This window comes from Chrysoperla carnea, chromosome X, assembly GCF_905475395.1.
Source record: "Chrysoperla carnea chromosome X, inChrCarn1.1, whole genome shotgun sequence".
NCBI classification, from domain to species: domain Eukaryota; kingdom Metazoa; phylum Arthropoda; class Insecta; order Neuroptera; family Chrysopidae; genus Chrysoperla; species Chrysoperla carnea.
Genome location: NC_058342.1, coordinates 18,408,720 through 18,427,757, shown reverse-complemented (window position 1 = coordinate 18,427,757; position 19,038 = coordinate 18,408,720). Strand labels below are relative to the sequence as shown.

Sequence of the window (19,038 nt, the reverse complement as noted above, 5' to 3'; positions counted from 1 at the left end):
AGTGTATACGCAAGGGTACAAAAAGAACATGCTAAAAATAGATGCGCTATACGTATTTAGCGCATATTGGTGGGGATTTACGCTATATAGCTCTCTCCAGCATCCATTGCAGCCAACACTAGTCCTTTTCTGGGCTTCATTCGGACTAGCTGTTGTGATCATATTCGATATTGAGATACATGTGTGTTTAAGTGAGAATATATATAAAGCATTCATCTGATAGAAAAACTGGTTAAATGGACGTTAGACAACATACAAGTAGTATCAAAAAGCCGTAAAAATATATCACTGAGTGGTCGAAAATTTTTATTATTATTATTTATTTTTTTTTTTTTTTGTAAATACGGCAGTGCCTTTTTAACCAATCACAAAATTCGTCTCATACATTATTTATTATTGTTTTTATTATTATCATTTTATTTATTCATTTATTTCAAATTGATTTTACGGTGATGAATTCATTCGTCAATTTTTGGTTTGTCAACGAACTAATTACTATAAAACGGTGTTCTTTTTTTTTACCGCTAAATTTAAGTTCGGCCGAATATAATCTGATGAAATTCAATATCAGGATATCGATTTGGCTTACGCTCTAGTAAACCAATTCGGGGCCGATAACGATGATGGCCTATAGCAATTCAAATTGGATCGTTGGATTTTTAACTACAGCGTTTACATTATCAACCATGCCTAACGGTAAGTACCCCAAAAAAATTTATTCTTTCATGTAATCGCACATGGTATTTTTAACAACACAATTTCAAATTTTTGGTCAAATTTAATATATCTTTTAAACAATCCAAGAATGTGGGATTCTAGCCTATCATCAAAATTGACAAATTTGATCCAAAATTTTTTTGAAATATAGACGATATTTTGATACATAAATATAGCCAAAATATCATCTCTATAAAAATTTTACGTTTATAAGTACAATTCATTTAATTTTAAGTGTCTCTAGTGGGTATTTTTCTTGGAGCAGAATTGATTTGAAGCCAGAAATTTTTGTCGATTCAAGAATAATTTTTTTTTTCATGTACAAAATATTCTTTAGCCAAGAAAAATATTTTCTTAGTATGTATTTTAATATGATAAATATTATCGCTTCGAGAACTCAATAATTTCCATCGTGGGTCTCAAAAATTTATTTATAAGAAATGAAATTATACAGCCCCCATAAAAATATTAATTTTAATCTAAATACAACCCTGTTGACAATTGTTAATCGACATATATATTGGCAGTGACCTAAATTTAGATTTTCATTCATAACTGATAACGATATATACTTGACATAGTTTCAAATTTATTTGTTTTCCAGAAACTTTTTTCTATCTAGAAAAAAATTGATTTTTTTGTCGTTGTTTTGAAAATTTTTTAAAATCATGTGTGGGATATATTCTCTATAGATAAATCTATAAATATAATATACACGAAATTTATAAATAATATTGTTGCAAAATAAGTAATAAAAGCGGCAACAATGTATGCGCAAATAAATTGCGCAATAGCTTGCGTACGCATATCAGGGGTAAATGTTCGTTGTGATATGTAAAATACGTTTTGTGATATGATGGCATACATAAATATGTTCTTTTAATCTTGGTGTAATACACTGAGTGTAATTTAAAAAAAAGACAGTGCTATTACAATGTTATATGACTATCTCTTTTTTAATTACACCCAGTGTAAATAGTGTGTACACTAGAGTACAAAAAGAACATATTTATATTATGATTTTAGCACAAATCATAGGAATTTACAATACTAATGACAAAGATGGAATGATTTAAACCAATCGAACGAACCTTATATTTTTTTTTTATTCATTCATTCAAATTTATACATATTTATGATATTTCTTCGACCGTGTATATGTTATAGCTCAGTAAATAAACCAAAAAGAGCTTCAATTTGGACCAAATAGTGCATTGCTATGGGAAATTGCATGTTAATCACTATCGTGATCTAGAGTTGGCAAGTAAGAAATTTGTGAAAGTCAAGAGATGTTTATTTAAGGTAATACTATCGGTAATAGACTTTCATTCAGAATTTAATAAACCTTGGCATAGTTGTCCATTATTATATCATAATTAACCAGTTAAATTTTTAGGTGCCTTCAGAGAACTGAAAAAAAGATATTTTAACATTAATCCTTATGGTAAATCACAGATTTTATTTTATTTTACAAAACTGGACGTTCAGATTTTCAGTTATTTGAAGGCCCGTAAAAATTTAACTGGTTAATTAAGACATAATAATGGACAACTATGCCAAGTTTCATTAAATTCTGAATGCAAAGTCTATTACCGATAGTACTATCTTAAATATGTAATAAATACTTAAAGAAAAGCTGATTTACCGTGGATATTTACAACTACAAAAATACGACAAAACAATTATATAATTAATTAATTAATTAATTAAATTTAAGAGTTAACCTTAACGCCGCCCCTGGGTAAAATGATAAATGCCGTCCCATTACTGAAACTTTACATAATCGCGGAATAAAGTTCAACTGTTAACTCAATCATGATTCATTTTCACTTGTTTTTTTCTAAAATTATTGAAATTGTTTAAGCTTTCAATAAAACTTTATGAGTATTTTTTGATTAACAAAGTTTCCAAAAATCACAAAAAATTCCTAGGCCATCGGGCTTTTTATTATTATCGTTCAAAGTTGCTTGAAAAAATGATGAATCATAATAACCTATATAATAACCTATTCAATTGGATATTTCTATATCAAAAGATCTTAAGAGTGTGATAAAAAACTAAATAAAATATTTAGAAAATCTTGTAGTTTATAATAATACCATAAAAGTTTGTCGATGATATAAAAACAAAATTTTAATTGAATTATGACTTCATCGAAGATCCATCATTTGAACAGAAACGACTATAGTTAGAGTATTGATGATTGAAGAGCGATATCTATATTATCAAATTTATAAGCATCACTTGCACACAATATATGTTTAATTATAAATTATGATGATATTAGTATTTATGAAAAATGTTTAATTATAAATTATATTTTTATGTTTTTAAAAACTTTTTTTGATTAAAACTCTAGCTTTAGAGTAAATTCTAGCATTTGTATACCATGTATATGAAATATACCAAGGTATACCAAATTTAGCCCCAAGTTTGTAATGCTTAAAAATATTGATGCTATGAACAAAATTTTGGTATAGGTGTTCATAAAATCACCTAATTAGTCCATTTCCGGTTGTCTGTCTGTCTGTCTGCCCGTCTGTCATAACGATTACACAAAAACGAAAAAAGATATCAAGCTGCTTTTTATAGCGAGCTTAGGACGTTAAAAGTTAGGCCTAGTTCGTAAATGAACAACATAGGTCAATTGGGTCTTGGGTCCGTACGACACATCTTGTAAACCGTTAGTGATAGAACAAAAGTTTAAATGTAAAAAATGTTTTTTATAAAAAAATAAACATCTTTTGTTTGAAACATTTTTTCGTAAACATTAATTTTTACCCGTGCGCAAATTACGCTCAAATTTTATAGTATGTATTATATGGGAATATCAGTTATATATGTGTGACATGTATGTAAGTGTGATGTGACAGATGAATCAACACTGTCTATACATGGTATTTTAACAATTAACTCAGTTTGTTTTCACTTGTTTTCGTTTGGGATCGTGCATGCCAACTTTCTTTATATTTGGATAAATATTTCTTGAGTAACAGGGTTTCTCAAAAATTGTCCATCAATTTTTAAATTTGTTATTGTTACAGACTTAGAAAATACTTTAGACTTACGTTTCAAATTTTAAGGTTGGATTCTTGTGGCAATCGTTATTTATTACGTCATGTAAGTAAAAAAAATAGCCACTCTTGGATAGCCACACATACATATTTGTCAAACACACATAACTGATATTCCCATATAACACATGCTATATAATTTGCGCCCTCACACATAAACAGTGATAAATGTTTCAAACAAAAGTTGTTACTTTTTTTAAAAGGAACACTTTTTGCATTTAAACTTTTGTTCAAACTCTAACGGTTTATAAGATGGGTCCTACGGACCCAAGACTCAATTCACTTATGTTGTTCATTTACGAACTCATTCATTTATGTTCATTTTCGATATTTTCAAAATTACGCCAGATATCGAAAAATTTTATTCTTACTTTTCGTCTTATATTGTCAAGTTATAACATAATATATCATCAAAATTAAAAATGTAAATTTTTTAAATTTGTGGCCCCACTACCGTGTACATACATCCTTAAAATGATTTTTCGAATAAATTTAAATAAAATAGTATGTACACGGTACAGTGGGTGTTAACTACTATTTTATTTAAATTTATTCGAAAAATCATTTTAAGGATGTATGTACACGGTAGTGGGGGCACAAATTTAAAAAATTTAGCTAGCTAAAATAGCTATAACACTCGATACTTCCAAACTACCTTAGCTGTGTTAGTTGTTATTCCCAGTTGTTAATTTGTAACAATTACAGTGAAGCTTTCTTTCATCCATTTCAAATTTGGTTTCATTTGAAACCAAATTTGAGGTATAAAATTTTGATATAGGTATTCATAAAATGAACCTAGTTAATCCTTTTTCGTTTGTCTATCCGTTAACACGATAACTCAAAAGCGAAAAGAGATATAGAACTAAATGTTTTTTATATCGTGCTCGAGACCTAAAAAGTGAGTTTTAGTTCGTAAATTGGCAACACGGATCCATTGGCTCTTGCAAACTGCAAGTGAAAGAACAAAACTTTAAATGTAAAATTGTTCCGTATAAAAAAGTAAACAACTTTTTAACTTTGTTTTTCCGTGCCAGTCTAAATTAGGAAAAAAACCTAGTCCCCTCTATCTCAAAAACTATAAAAGATGGTGAGTTGGAAATTTGTAGGTAGCTTCATTGATTCTAATTTCATACTAACCCATTCGACAACTAAAATTAATTCAGTAGAATTTTACTTTTTTTAATCAAATTGGTGCTTTGATCGATTTTTGTGAATCTCTAGACTTTAGAGACTCTAGAGTGTAGAGGGGGAAGCTGCCTCTACCTGCCTCCCCCCTGGCGACGCCTATGTTATTTATGTATCCCTTTTATGTATATTTGATTTTTGATATTAAAACTAGTCTTTGCTGAATGATCCAAATCCCGATTCTCCAATGAATAAAAAAGCTGCCAAGATGTATTTAACATCAAAATTTGAGTATTGGCGTGAAGTACAGAAATATGTTGAACAGAGCTATATGGTTTAAAAAGCATATTTGTAAAATGTTACGTAAGCGATTCTTAAATGTTATGTAAGAATATATATTAAAGTTAAAAATTTGTGTAATTGGTTTGTTATTAATAATGTCGGATAAGTAAAAATCAAAATTTTGCAAATTGAATTTAGAACTTATCTATTTTATATCGTATAGGTAGGTATACACTTATTTTGTAAAAAAATTGAAAGCAGACACAAAAATTTAAAACGTTAATTTGCGGATATTCAAAATATAAGTTTGTGTGGAATTACTTGCAGTTTTTTTACTTTATTTATGTGTTAATAAATATTACGGTGATATAAATTTATTAAGCATTGTATATAAAAAATATTTATCAATAAATAGAGGCGAATATACATATTTTAAAATATATTTTTAAACATAGTTTATTTTTAACTTGATTAAATAACATCATGTTAAATTTATTTCATTATATGTATATGACTGTTTTATTCAAGTTTTGTTGAACTTTTGAACATTTTTGTGAACATTTTTAGTGTCAATCACTCACATTTCACATACCATTTAGGGGTGACATACCTAATAAATTAATATTAATCACTATACCATTCACATTATTCAGTAGCACTAGCTACTCACTTCACTTTTATACAACATAAATACATTATTGACTTTGAGAGATTTATTTTATTTTATTTTTTGTATTTTATAATGGAGAGTTCAGAGTGGCCATAGTTTTATTGTGGGTCCTGATGGGGATATATTTTCACAAAATGCATAACACAGCCCACAGAAATGCTAATCTTGATTTGAATGAATAAGGTTTAACATATTCAATAATGCGCAGAACTCGCACAAATTAGATGTAATTTGCATTTCGGTCAAACTTTTTCAAATTTTAGGAAATTATAGTTTAAGTCATTCTAAAGAAAAGTCATAAGTCATGAAAATGGCAGGATTTCATGTTATAGCTAAATTAAAGTTGGAAAATGTATTTATTTGTATAATATACGACTATGTGTGTATAGGCAAATATATATACAGATATGTATAACTACATGCATACGTGTGTTTTTTAATGTAAGGGTGTTGTTTTTTAATTCTTGTTTCTTTGAAGAATATGTTACGAAATTGAAAGAAGAAACAGTGTTAAATGTTCATTGGATCAATAATATGAATTGTTAAGATCAATATTTTCAGCTACATATATACGTACATGATTTTTGACATTTAAATTACAATAATTTTTTATACAAATGAGTACATTTTCCAACTTTAATTTAGTGATAACTTGAAATCCTGTCATTTTCATGATTTGTGATCATAGGAATTTTTATTCAGAATGATTTAAACTATCATTTCCCAAAATTTGGAAAAGTTTGACCGAAATGCAGATTACATTTAATTTGTGCGAGGTCTTTTGAAGCTTTTATCAACCAATTTTCAAGGTTTGAATACAATTGGAATCATCTAATATATTTGTCAATCCTAGTAGCTCAGTTGGTTAAAACATTACCAATTCCGTTCGCAGTATGTCTAGGTTAAGGGTCACACCAATTTTACAATTTTTACCCTTCTACCCCTTGTCACAGATGGTCACATTTTTGTAGCCCCCCTTCCTTATCGTGACATCACATATTTTATAATTTAATAGAAATAATTAAAATAAAACAGCAGTTAAAAATTTAATTAAGTTTTTTTCTTATTTTTGCATATAAATTTTGCTTTTAAATTTTAACGTGAGACGTCACAATACTTTTGACCTCCCCTTCCGTTTGTCACACAATGTCACATTTCGTTAGCGGGGATCCCTTAGCGGGGTTGATTCCCGCCGTCACAACAAAATTTAATTTAATTAATGGTTGTACTGGACTGATGCATGAAGGAGATGCACTCAGCCTCTGAATATAATTGAGGATCTGATAAATGAAATTATCAGCGGAAAAGGTGGTAAAACACATATATGGTATCACAATGGGCTCTATAGCCTAAGTGTGTCATTAGTGGACAGCCAATATAACCTGACATAACATAAACTACGCCAATAGCCACTATAATACATTTACATACCCATTTGGTACTTATTTTCTTTGTTGTTTGATGTTCCTGTTCGTATCTGGCGGTAGCTTTAGGACGTTTATTACACGTTATAGAAATTTTTTATAAAACTTTGTAAAAATGTTTCTTAGAACATGAGAAAACTTTATGTTTTTTTGCTCATTAGTTCACTACTTTTTACTTTTTTTGTTTTTTAATGGTAAAATGGAAGATTTAACACATGCTGTTGTGGATAAATATCATAAAAAGAATTTAATTTTCTTAATTTTCTAATTGTTTTTAATTAACAGATCTTAAATAAAAATTTTTTCACCAAAGTTTCGATATTAGTAAAATCTTTCAACTCCATTGAATATTAATATATTTTGTTGTGCTGATTCTATTTTTCGTGGATGTTACTTCCAAAAATGGACAATTGATTAGCTATTAACAATTTAATTGTTTAAATCGTGATAGAAAATTATCTATGCTATTTATTAAAATTTTCATTAAAAATATTTTCATTTTTGATCGTTAGAAAATATTAATTAGAAAAAAAGTTATGCATGAATTAGTGCAAAAATGCAATAATTAGAAATAAAGTTATGCCTGACTTATTTGATTAAAAAGACTATATTGATGCAAACGTACCTTTTATTTGGCAATAATCACAAATTTTTGTCATATTCGTCTTCAAACCATATTTTAATTTAATTTATTCTGCTTCTGAGCTATCTATGCTTGTTTTTGTTTCTACGTAACATGATTCTGGAATTATAAGTTGCCAAGTTTCACTGGGAAACTGCTTGCTCTTTTTTAAGGACTTTTGTGATACTAATCTAGCCTTATCTTATTCTTAAAAGAAAAGGCATAAATTCGCGAATTATTTTTTTTAAATAAATATAGTTTCAAAAAATTTTGCCTGAAAAAGCCTGACACAAACCTTCCTCTTCAATATCCAATATAAATCTTTACTTAATTGTACTAACAAACACAGTAAACATAAATTGAATTGCACGGAATTACACAATAATAACATACATCCGTACGAGCAGGTAGAATGCAGCTTACAAGACAGGCGGGGTCGAGGTTGAAATAACTCGAGTGGCCTGTTTGTGATGAAGTGTTTATCTCGCTACACCAAAAAACAATTTTCAATGCAAAACAAAAGAGTTGAATTTTCTAACTTTTGACCAGAAATTTGATATAAATATTCCACTGTCTGTAAGTCCAAAGTAAGAGATTATTCATAAGTTTTCAATTATTTATAACAAAGTTAAAGTCGGTTTTATTCGTAATTTTTTTCTAATCTATATTATAAATGCGAAAGTAAGCATGTTTGTTTGTTTATTTGTTTGATATGCTTTCACGCTAAAACTAGCGAATGGTTTTTAATGAAACTGTACAGCAATATAGCTGATATATCAGATTAACACATGAACTATAATTTAAAAGATATATTCAAAAAAAAAAATAAATAAATAAAAAAAATAAATTTAATTTGACATTTAACATTACCATAAATTACAGATTTCTGTAAAAGTAGTCATTTGACTACTTTTAAAATACTATACTATTAAAATATTTCACAGCCATCGTTTCTAATACACTCAATGAGTAATTGCGACTATTAAACATTTAAAAAAATAGAAAACGATACATATATTTTACCTGTGTAAAACAATCCTTACCATTATAGAAAGGGGATGCAATCTATACTTTTAAACCCAGCGAAGCGGATGAGTATCACTCTAGTAAATAATAAATAATAATCATAATAGCAAAATACCTTTGTGTACATGATAGTATATTACAATACGAAAATTTAGTCCAGGATAAAGTCATTTGGTCAATCGGATGTTGAATAACAGCCATTTTTAACAGGCGGGCAGGCCAACGGAAATGGCCTGATTAGGTGATTTTATGAACACCTACACTGAAGTTTTTTTTATCATCAATATTTCTAAGCATTATAAACTTGGGATTAAAATTAGTATACCTTGATATATATTTCATATGTTAAGGGTATAAAAATGGTATTGAAAAATTCGAATTCAGGTTTGGAAAACCTGGAAAAGTGGGAATTTTTTACCCAAATATTTCACACCCTGGACTAAAAAAATAATTCCTCAAGAAAGAGAATGTGCAAAATAGGGATAAAAGTTGAAGTGTAATCATTTGCAGTATTTTTTATTCAAATCTGTTAAATGATTTCCAGGAATATAATTAAGTAGCTCGACTCGTGAAGAATTTCACACTGGCTGAAAACAGTTTAGAGCTAATATATAAGTGAAAAATATTAATTGAGAAAAATTTATGAAATTGCGGAGTAGACAAATTCGAAGTTGAGTCAATAGAATTATGATTCACACAAGTCTGTCGGAATCAAAGTAACTATGTAGCTTTATAGTTTCAGTTGAGTCCACTAGAAAATTAGATGAATAAATTTAATTTTGATACAACAAAATAAATAGAACAATGAATAAATCTTTAATAATTGACCTGGAACTTTTTACAATTTCAATCAATTTGTTTTAAAATTTATTTAAAATATTGAAGGATTTTTTGCAAATTTTTACGACTAATTGTTTGAAAAATATTATCAATGACTATAAATGAAAATATATTTTGATTTAAAATAAGTAAAATTGGAATAATTCCAAATTGACTTATAGTATTGACTTGTATAGAGAAACATATTAAATAGATAGGGATAGGCATTGGCTAGGATTGGTTAGAATGATTTAAACAATCCGCTATATTATGTATAAAGGCAAGCATGACCTATATGTAATCGGGATTTTTTGAAAACATTTCAGAATTTAGAGGAAAACAAAATCGAATTATTGTCTTAATGGTAACATGTTCCTATATGTTTAATATATTGTTACGGGACTGCCTTGGTTAGGGGTCCAGGGAAGATTCTGCCACCTCAAATCCTTATTATTTTTATAAGGATAATGATTTGTAAAGTCCTTGAGGGTAAATTTAACACAAATACTGTGGCTTAGCAGTTATAGTTATTTGGTACAATTAAACATCCTCTCAAAATTTCACATTTATAATAGATCAGGTTCAGGATAATAAAAAAAAACTTTATCTGAACAATTTACGAATTGTAAAAACCTAATCCAATAAATAAATTGTAAAAAATAATCAAAGAAATGAAATATTAGGTCTCAGAGAGATCATATTCACATCGAATCGAATTAACGTCAAATACTTTCACTTCTAAGTGAAAGCTTCCAAAGATTGATAAAAAGTTTTTTGTTATGTTGTTGCAAAAGTAAACAGTTTTAATTAAACAAAATTCTTTAATTAAACCAAATATTTTTTTTGGAATCAAGAATAATAATAATCAAACTAAATTAATAATTGTTAGGCTGAACTGCTAATGACGTGTCTCAATTCCTTACGAAATTGTCAATATTGACCTGCCAACTGTGTCAGTATCCTACTCTGCCGCGCAGTTGAGACAACAGAAAATCATTTGAATCAAAATATTTTTTTTCTCAGTGTATGCTATTTTATTACAGATATGATATATAAATTGCAATATCTGGATGACCGATCTTTGCTCGGCATTTTTTAGTTAAAAGACACAAATTTTACCACTAATATAAGAACCGTTCAAAACTCCACATAGATATCAATTTGAATGTCCCGGTAATGTACTTTATTTCGTTAACTACGATATACACAAATAGATGTCAGGAAGTGTCATATTTTTCAGTGTATGTTTCAGTTTTTCATGAAAGGACGGATAAAATGACGTTTTTTAAAAATGAAACTTAGCTAGATCGACTTTTCGCCCCAAAAAACCCCTGTATTCTCATTTTCATGAAAATTGTTGGAGCCATTTCTATGATCGTTGACACTTTTAGTTGACATTTTTAGTTCAAGAATCTATTTTTCGTCATTAGCCCAATAAGCTTTAAAATTAGGAGTAAATCATGGAAATTGATACAGGAATAAGGAGTATGTCGCGATGTGATAGTAAAACAGGCAACAGAAATAATATATAAAATAATTTAAATCATCTACAACATTATTATCCCTGGATTTGTTTGAAAATTATTGGTTTCATAGATAATAGAGAAGTATTATTTCATGTAAGCGCGACGAAAGCTTTATATTTTAGCTGCAAATTCCTGTATAGATTTTCATTTTGTAAATTGTTAATGCCGTCATTAAATATATATTTATAATTTTCTAGACAAAAGCTTATATATAATGAATGGATGATTCAAGGTCAACTTTTGATGTTTTACATTTTCCTGTATTTGCTGTGTCTTTTTCAAGACCATTTTCGACAATGTTTTTTGTAAATTGCGTGGTTTATATTGACTAATAGCTTGATACCCGCCCGCTTTACTTTGCTTAAAAGTAAAAATCACCGCTTTATAGCCCCCACTTTTATTGATCTCACTTATCTCCCTTCCATAACACTTGAAGGAATTGTTTAACGCAGCTAAAAGGTATGCACAGTTTTAAATTTTTTTAATAAAAAATAATAATTTTTTAGTAAAAGAGTCATAATTCATTGAATTTGTTTGACATTAACTGTTTAAAATTTTCACAGAATTATTTAATTTATGGTTCAAATTGATCATACATCTGCTCCATGTATAATCATCATTTTGAACCATAAATTAAATTTATCTGTAAAAATTTAAAATAGTAACTGTCAGATTAAATTTAATTTTTTTTAAATATATCTTTATAAATAATAGCTCATGTGTTATTCGGATGTATGAGCTATAATACTGTACAGTTTCATTAAAAACCATTGGATAGTTTTAGCGTGAAAGCGTAACATAGCGTTACATACAAACAAACACCCTTACTTTCACATTTATAATATTTTGGGATAGGGATATATAACTGTTTTTTCTAAGCAACGTTTTTTTCTAAGTGAGATAAAATTATCTGGTGTTAATATTACAGAAAAAAGTTTTTTCAATCAGATAAAATTATTATTAATAATAAACGTTTTCCATTAAAGTTTTCATTTTTCACAAAGAGAATAGGATATTGCCATTATAGTAGTATAGGATTATTTTTTTCGATTACTTCCACTGAGTAATAACAAGTTCTGTACACAATTACAGTTACAGTGAATTTTCAGAACTGCACAAATCGGAATAAGCCAGTCTCCTGGTAGTCAAAATTAAGCCCATTTAAAAAAAAAATTGCGAATGGCAGAAAGTACTTTTCAAAGGGGTAATTTTGTGCGCTGATTACGACTTTTTGGGTTATTTTGCTGCCCGAGGTGAGGAAAAAAGAATTTGGGTATTTTTAAAGGAGAAATTTAAATTGAATATGGAAATTTGCTTTTAATGAGTCTAGCTTTGAACTGAGGTGTCAGATCAAAAAAGTGTGCTGGTCAGAGTTAACTACAGCTAGGTAAAGTATACTCTCCCTGTCTTGAGATAGTAAAAGATGACTTTTTGCAAGGAAACGGTCTATGAGCTAATAAAAACAAAAAATAAAGACAAAAACCTATATTAATAAGTGTACATGGAAAAGTTTAAATAAGCTAATAAAAAGTCACATAAAAGGTCAGATTCACTTGAAGTTTTACACATACAATTCGAATCTCACACAGTAACATATAACTATAACTCACCGTACACATTCCCTCTTTATTTTATACATAAGAACGTCTATAAAACGTCCTTCTTACTTCATATATTTTATATGGATGACGAGATAGCTTACAATTGGTGTGGTATATTCACTGATGAAATGATGAAAGATACTATTGTTACTTTCTGTGTAAGTTTCTTAATTGCGTGATCAATACTGTCTATACATGGTATTTCTTCAATTAACTCAGTTTCAATTGTTTGTTTTCACTTGTTATATCATGTATATATGTAATATATAACAAGGTATACTAAGTTTAGTCCGCAGTTTGTAACGCTTAAAAATATTGATGCTACGAACAAAATATTGGTATAGGTTCATAAAATCATCTTATTACTCAATTTCCGCTTTGTTCGTCTGTCCGTCTATCCGTCTGTGAACACGATAACTCAAAAACGAAAAAAGATATCCAGCTAAAATTTTTACAGCGTACTCGTAAATGAGCATCATAGGTCAATTGGGTCTTGGATCCGTAGGACCCTTCTTGTAAACCGTTAGAGATAGAACAAAAGTTTAAATGTAAAAAATGTTTCTTATAAAAAAATAAACATCTTTTGTTTGAAACATTTTTTCGTAAACATCACTTTTTACCCGTGAGGGCGCCAATTAGGCGGACATTTTATAATATGTACTATACTTGATTATCAGTTATGTATGTGTCACATGTATGTATGTGTTATGTGATAAAGAAATCAACACTGACTATGCATGGTATTTTAACAATTAACTCAGTCAATTGTTTGTTTTCACTTGTTTAGCTTTTAAAATGGCCTTTTTGGAGTTTTTTCAAATATTAAACTGTTAATATCTCGAAAACGAAGAAGTTTACGAAAAAATCACAAAGGGCCTTTTTGTACTTGGTTCAAAAAATTACATTTAACTGTTTTTGTGGAGGGGGAGAGGATATGCAAAAATTGGACCAATAGGGTTTCTGGCAAGATCCAGAATATTAATCTATAAGCTTTTCTGAACAAGAATCAATTGACAAAATGCGGTACTCATATTTTGCACACTCAACCCCATCTAGCGCCTGCTCAATAATGTATTAAAAATATTTTAGTTTCCCATTTCACTTCAAATAATTTCCAACTATTTGTAATATTTAAAAAATAGTTCATACATGTTTCATACGTTTATTGTTGAAAAGCTGAAATATAACGTCATTAATGATGCACGTATATGAAATGTTATACATGTAACAACTCAAAGTTAAAATGGATTTTACATTTAAAATGATAGAATTTCAACGAAGTACCTACTAACAGGCCAGATTAAAGATAAAAATTTCAAATAAGATTTTCAAATTGATAATGAATTTTTGTTATAATTATTTATTGAGACTAAAAGTAAGAGTTTTTTCGATATCAGGGTGAAAATAAAATTTTATACCTAGAATTATTTTAATATTGACCGTAGGCAAGGTGGTCTAAAATGATTCCATTAAAAAAAATGTAATTTATAGCCAAAATATTCGACACATGAACGACGTCGAAATATTTTCGAGTTCTTTATTTAAAAGTTACAATATTGGTATGTAAATTTCTTTTGATCTGTTAAAAATTTTAGAATTATTCAATATTTCTCAATAGGGATCGTTTTGACCGACCTTGTAAGGATAGTGGGTAAAATGATCCCATTGCATTTTTTATCAAACAGTTCACATAAAATATTAACTGTTCTTTTACATTGCATCAACGATTAGTTTGAAAACAAAAATCACTAGTAAATTCATCTAAATCAACACATTCAAGACCAATGGGGTATCATTTTATCTATTATAATTTTACACACAAAATAGGGATCATTTTAGCCTTTATAAAGGGGATCATTTTACCCGTAACGACATATTTGAATTTCGTCATAAAAACTAACCCCAAAATTTATTATACCCCTATGAAAATGTGTTATATAATATTATAATGTTATAAATATTATTTAAAGTCAACAAAAGCCAAGAGTAATACAAAAACGAACATAAAAAAAGAAATTTTTCGTTGAAATTTGTCTCACCATAAATCTTAAAGAGTAAAATTAATATTTTTGCTACAAATTAGCTTATACATCACCATCAGTCCTTGTTGAACGATTAATTTGATCACGCGGAAGTCATCTATCGATAAATATACTAGATGGATTAAATGGTTCATTTAAAACAGTGAGGGATCATTTTACCCTGAGGGATCATTATAGATGATCCTATATCTTTAATGAAGTCGATCGACACGGTTTTTTATTTATTTTTACCCGACTGAGCAACGCTAAGGAGTGATAATGTGTTTATGAGCCTATGATTTGCCTTAACCTTGCGAGTGCAACTGAGGCCAAACGCGCTTAGGTATTTATTTTATTGAAAGTTGCTACTCTGCTTGTACTTATATTGGATTTCAAAACTTTTGTATTGGATATTACAAACATTTAAGGAAGTACGAGCGCTAAGGCAAATTTAGACTTGTGGTTGAAATAATTTGTTCCTTATTTTTAACTTTGATGATGAATTTTGTTATAACTTGATGAATATGGACGAAAAAAATAATACAATTTTTCGATATCTGCCTTGGTTTTCTTATTTTAATATAAAAATTAATGGGTATAAAAAAAATTCTAACTTTTTCTAATAATTTTTTTCGATAACTCTTTCCATCTCTGGCGCTACGCAAAATATTAAGAATCGGGCCTATTTGTTAATTTGTAGTAGGCAGTGTTTAAAGTTCTGATTTCGGTTAAGTACCTATCTTAAAAAGTGTGATCTTGTATGACTGTGCAAAATTTCAAATCGATATTCCAATAAATATCGAAAATATGAGGGTCTTCAACCTAAATGCAACACATTGTATATCACAAAAATTGCCATAAAAATACATTTTCGGATTTAAAATAATATTTTGATATGTCAGACGTGCTTTTAATTTATTTAAGCTTCAACCACTGTCATTTAAAATGAAAAACCTTTTTTAACCATTCGTATAATAGTTCAATACCTACATGTTAAATTTTAGCAAACTCTTTGATATGATTTCAATTTCAAATTATTAGCTTTTATTATTCAGAATAGTACAATAGTAAACGATATTTAATGACGTTGCGTTGTGTATAACATATTAAAATCAAAATTTCAAATGGAGTATAGGTATAGTGATCATTCAGTACAATAAATTTTAGTGAATGAAATTTATATCGAAAAACAACTTCAATGGCTCAAACTCTAAAGGTGCGCTTATCACCTGTTTGTAAGGAAAATTTTTTGCGTGTCTGGAAGCGATAAGAAAATTTTTTTTATGCAAAAAATTATCTTTAAATTTTTCTTAAGGATGTATGAGCATGACAACAATGTTTGATTTAAAGGCTCACAATTTTTGTATAGGCAGATTTTTACTCAAAGAATATGTGGTTAAAATTTCAGCTTAGGTATCCGTGCAAATTTTTAAGAAAAAAGTCATTAAAAATCGATATAAAATACATGGAGGAATCTCAAATACGACATATTTTGGAAGTTTTTGATAATTTTCATTAGGAATGAATGAAAACAAATTAAAAAAAAACTTTTTAATAGAAAGTAAACATATTAGCAATGAATTAGAAAAGAAAAAAACTAAGTGTCTCCGTCCATATAAAGGATGTAAGAGCAGGGTAGATTAAGGGTTGAAATTATTTTTATCTTATTTTCAACTTTGATGATGAATTTTGTTATAACTTCATGAATGTGGACGAAAAATAAGAATAAAATTTTTCGATATGTGTCTTGGTTTTCGAAATATCGAAAGCTAAATAATTAAACAAAATTTTCAATTTTCGATATTTTGAAAATAACGCCAGATATTGAAAAATTTTATTCTTATTTTTCGTCTTATATTGTCAAGTTATAATATAATTTATCATCAAAATTGTAAATATATATTTTTTAATTAAGGATGTATGAGCACGGTAGAATTGAAAAACAAGTGAAAACAATCAAATGACTGAGTTAATTTTTGAAATACCATGTATAGACAGTGTTGATTACTCTGTTACATTACTCATACATACATGTCACACATTTATAACTGATATTCCCATATAGTACATACTATACAATTTGCGATCTCACGGGTAAGCAGTGATGTTTACGAAAAAATGTTTCAAACAAAAGTTGTTTATTTTTTTATAAAACCATTTCTTATATTTAAACCTTTGTACTTTCTCTAACGTTTTACAAGATGGGTTCCATGTACCCAAGATCCAATTGACCTATGTAGCTCATTTTCGAACTTGACCTCATTTTATCTTGATATCTTTTTTCGTTTTTGAGTTATCGTGATGACAGGCGGGCAGACAACAGACAGACAGACAGGCAGACAACCGGAAATGGGCTAATTAGATGATTTTATGAACACCTATACCAAAATTTTGTTCATAGCATCAATATTTTTAAGCGTTACAAACTTGGGACTAAACTTAGTATACCTTGGTATATTTCATATACATGGTATAAAAATACACTCTCAACAGGACTCGTACCCACGATTCATTTTCAAGGTTATCATGTTGGTTTTTGACAAAAAATGTACTCACGGACTAAAATTTTACCGCATAGGTAGGGATGATACGATGCCAGAGAGGTATCTATACTTTTAATCGATACAGTATCGATCTTTAAGTCTCGATACTAACTCGGCATCGTCCGAAAAGTATCGATACTTACTCGTATCAATTTTGATTTTTTGTAGAAATTAGAATTAAAAAAAAATATAATAATGATATTAATAATTATTAATATTCTTTAATCTTTTTTGAATTATTGATACAAAAATTGTTAACCGAATTTATCAATTTTTCAGTAATACATATAAAATTCCTCATTCAAAAGAATATTTTGAAAAAAAGTCCCTTTTTGTAGTGCTTCCCAAAAATATTAAGTTTTCTAAATGTTTGCCTAGGAACATAAGCATAACATGAAACAAACTAGATTGTCAACTACACAAAACACAAAACTAGAAAAGAATGCGTTGAAAAAATTAAATTTCTGAAACATAAAAAAATATTTTTATCAACAAAGATAGATGGTAATATCGATACCGATACCGATACGAATACTTTTTTCCGATACCTACTCGATACTTAGTGTCCAAGTATCGATACAAAAAGTACTTGGTATCGGAAGAAAGTATCGAGTAAGTACTTGTATATACTCGTTTCATCTCTACGCATAGGAAAAAACAGGCTAGACAAATAATGAATAATTTTAACGAAAAAATCTATATTTTAAGTGAGTTAAATAATAAGTGTTTCAGGCAAACATTATACGAATGTAACAGTTTTTATTGATGTTTTAATAATATTGAAGACATCCTTAAGAAGTGAATCAGCAACTGTAAAGATATTTCAAATGAAATTATTTTTAAAACATGTTCTCCTAACGTTAATTTAATAACCTTGATTTTTTTACCACATTTCTACGAAATTTGTTATTATTTTTTGTCACGAGTACAGGGTAGCTAACAGTAGCTACGGAAGCGGAAGCTAGCACAGGTCAAGATAGTACATATAATTCTGCATTAGCGTAAAAGAATCCGTCGTATAAGTCCATTAAAAACAAACCAAATGAGCCTATGAAAAGCAAAATTCAGTTTTTTTTTCCATCACTAGTTCGGACACATTATAATACACATTATAAATTTTTTATTTTCAATTTAATTAGTATTGATTATTGGAAAAAAAAGTTAGTTTTTGAAAAAGTTGGTTATTATTATTTATTTAACATGAAATGAATTATAATTCATGGCGTGAAAGCATCGGCCAAAGGGCGCTGAAAAACAATCTCGCTCTATCTTGATTAAGGGCTAGGACCGCCACTGTTTATTACTCTATAATATTACATCTGTGAAACATATAATGTTATAGTTATAATAACTAGAATGGTAAAACACGTGCATTATTTTTTATAAAGAGAGAAAATGCAATACTACTTCAAATACTACCCTTTTAGGGTTATAATCGCCAAAATCTGAAAAAACAAAATTTTATGGGTTTTTTCTATTTTTGACAATATTTCGTTCTACGTTCGAGGTCACAAACTTGGATTTTTTATTGGGACAACATCATAAACAAGCCTACTAAGAATCAGAACTACCGGATTTGACGTTAGCA

The 19,038-nt window shown here is 28.4% G+C and overlaps 1 protein-coding gene across 2 annotated transcripts in view; it reads left to right on the top strand.

Moving 5' to 3' along the window:
- Positions 1–488: 488 nt before the first annotated feature.
- LOC123302565 (neuronal acetylcholine receptor subunit alpha-7) overlaps positions 489–19,038 on the top strand; it is a 168,029-nt gene continuing 149,479 nt past the window's right edge. For both annotated transcript variants that reach the window (XM_044885537.1, XM_044885535.1), the window contains exon 1: positions 489–696. In XM_044885537.1, coding sequence (XP_044741472.1) covers positions 621–696 — 76 coding nt within the window. In that variant the 5' untranslated portion in view covers positions 489–620. The remainder of the gene's footprint in view (positions 697–19,038) is intronic.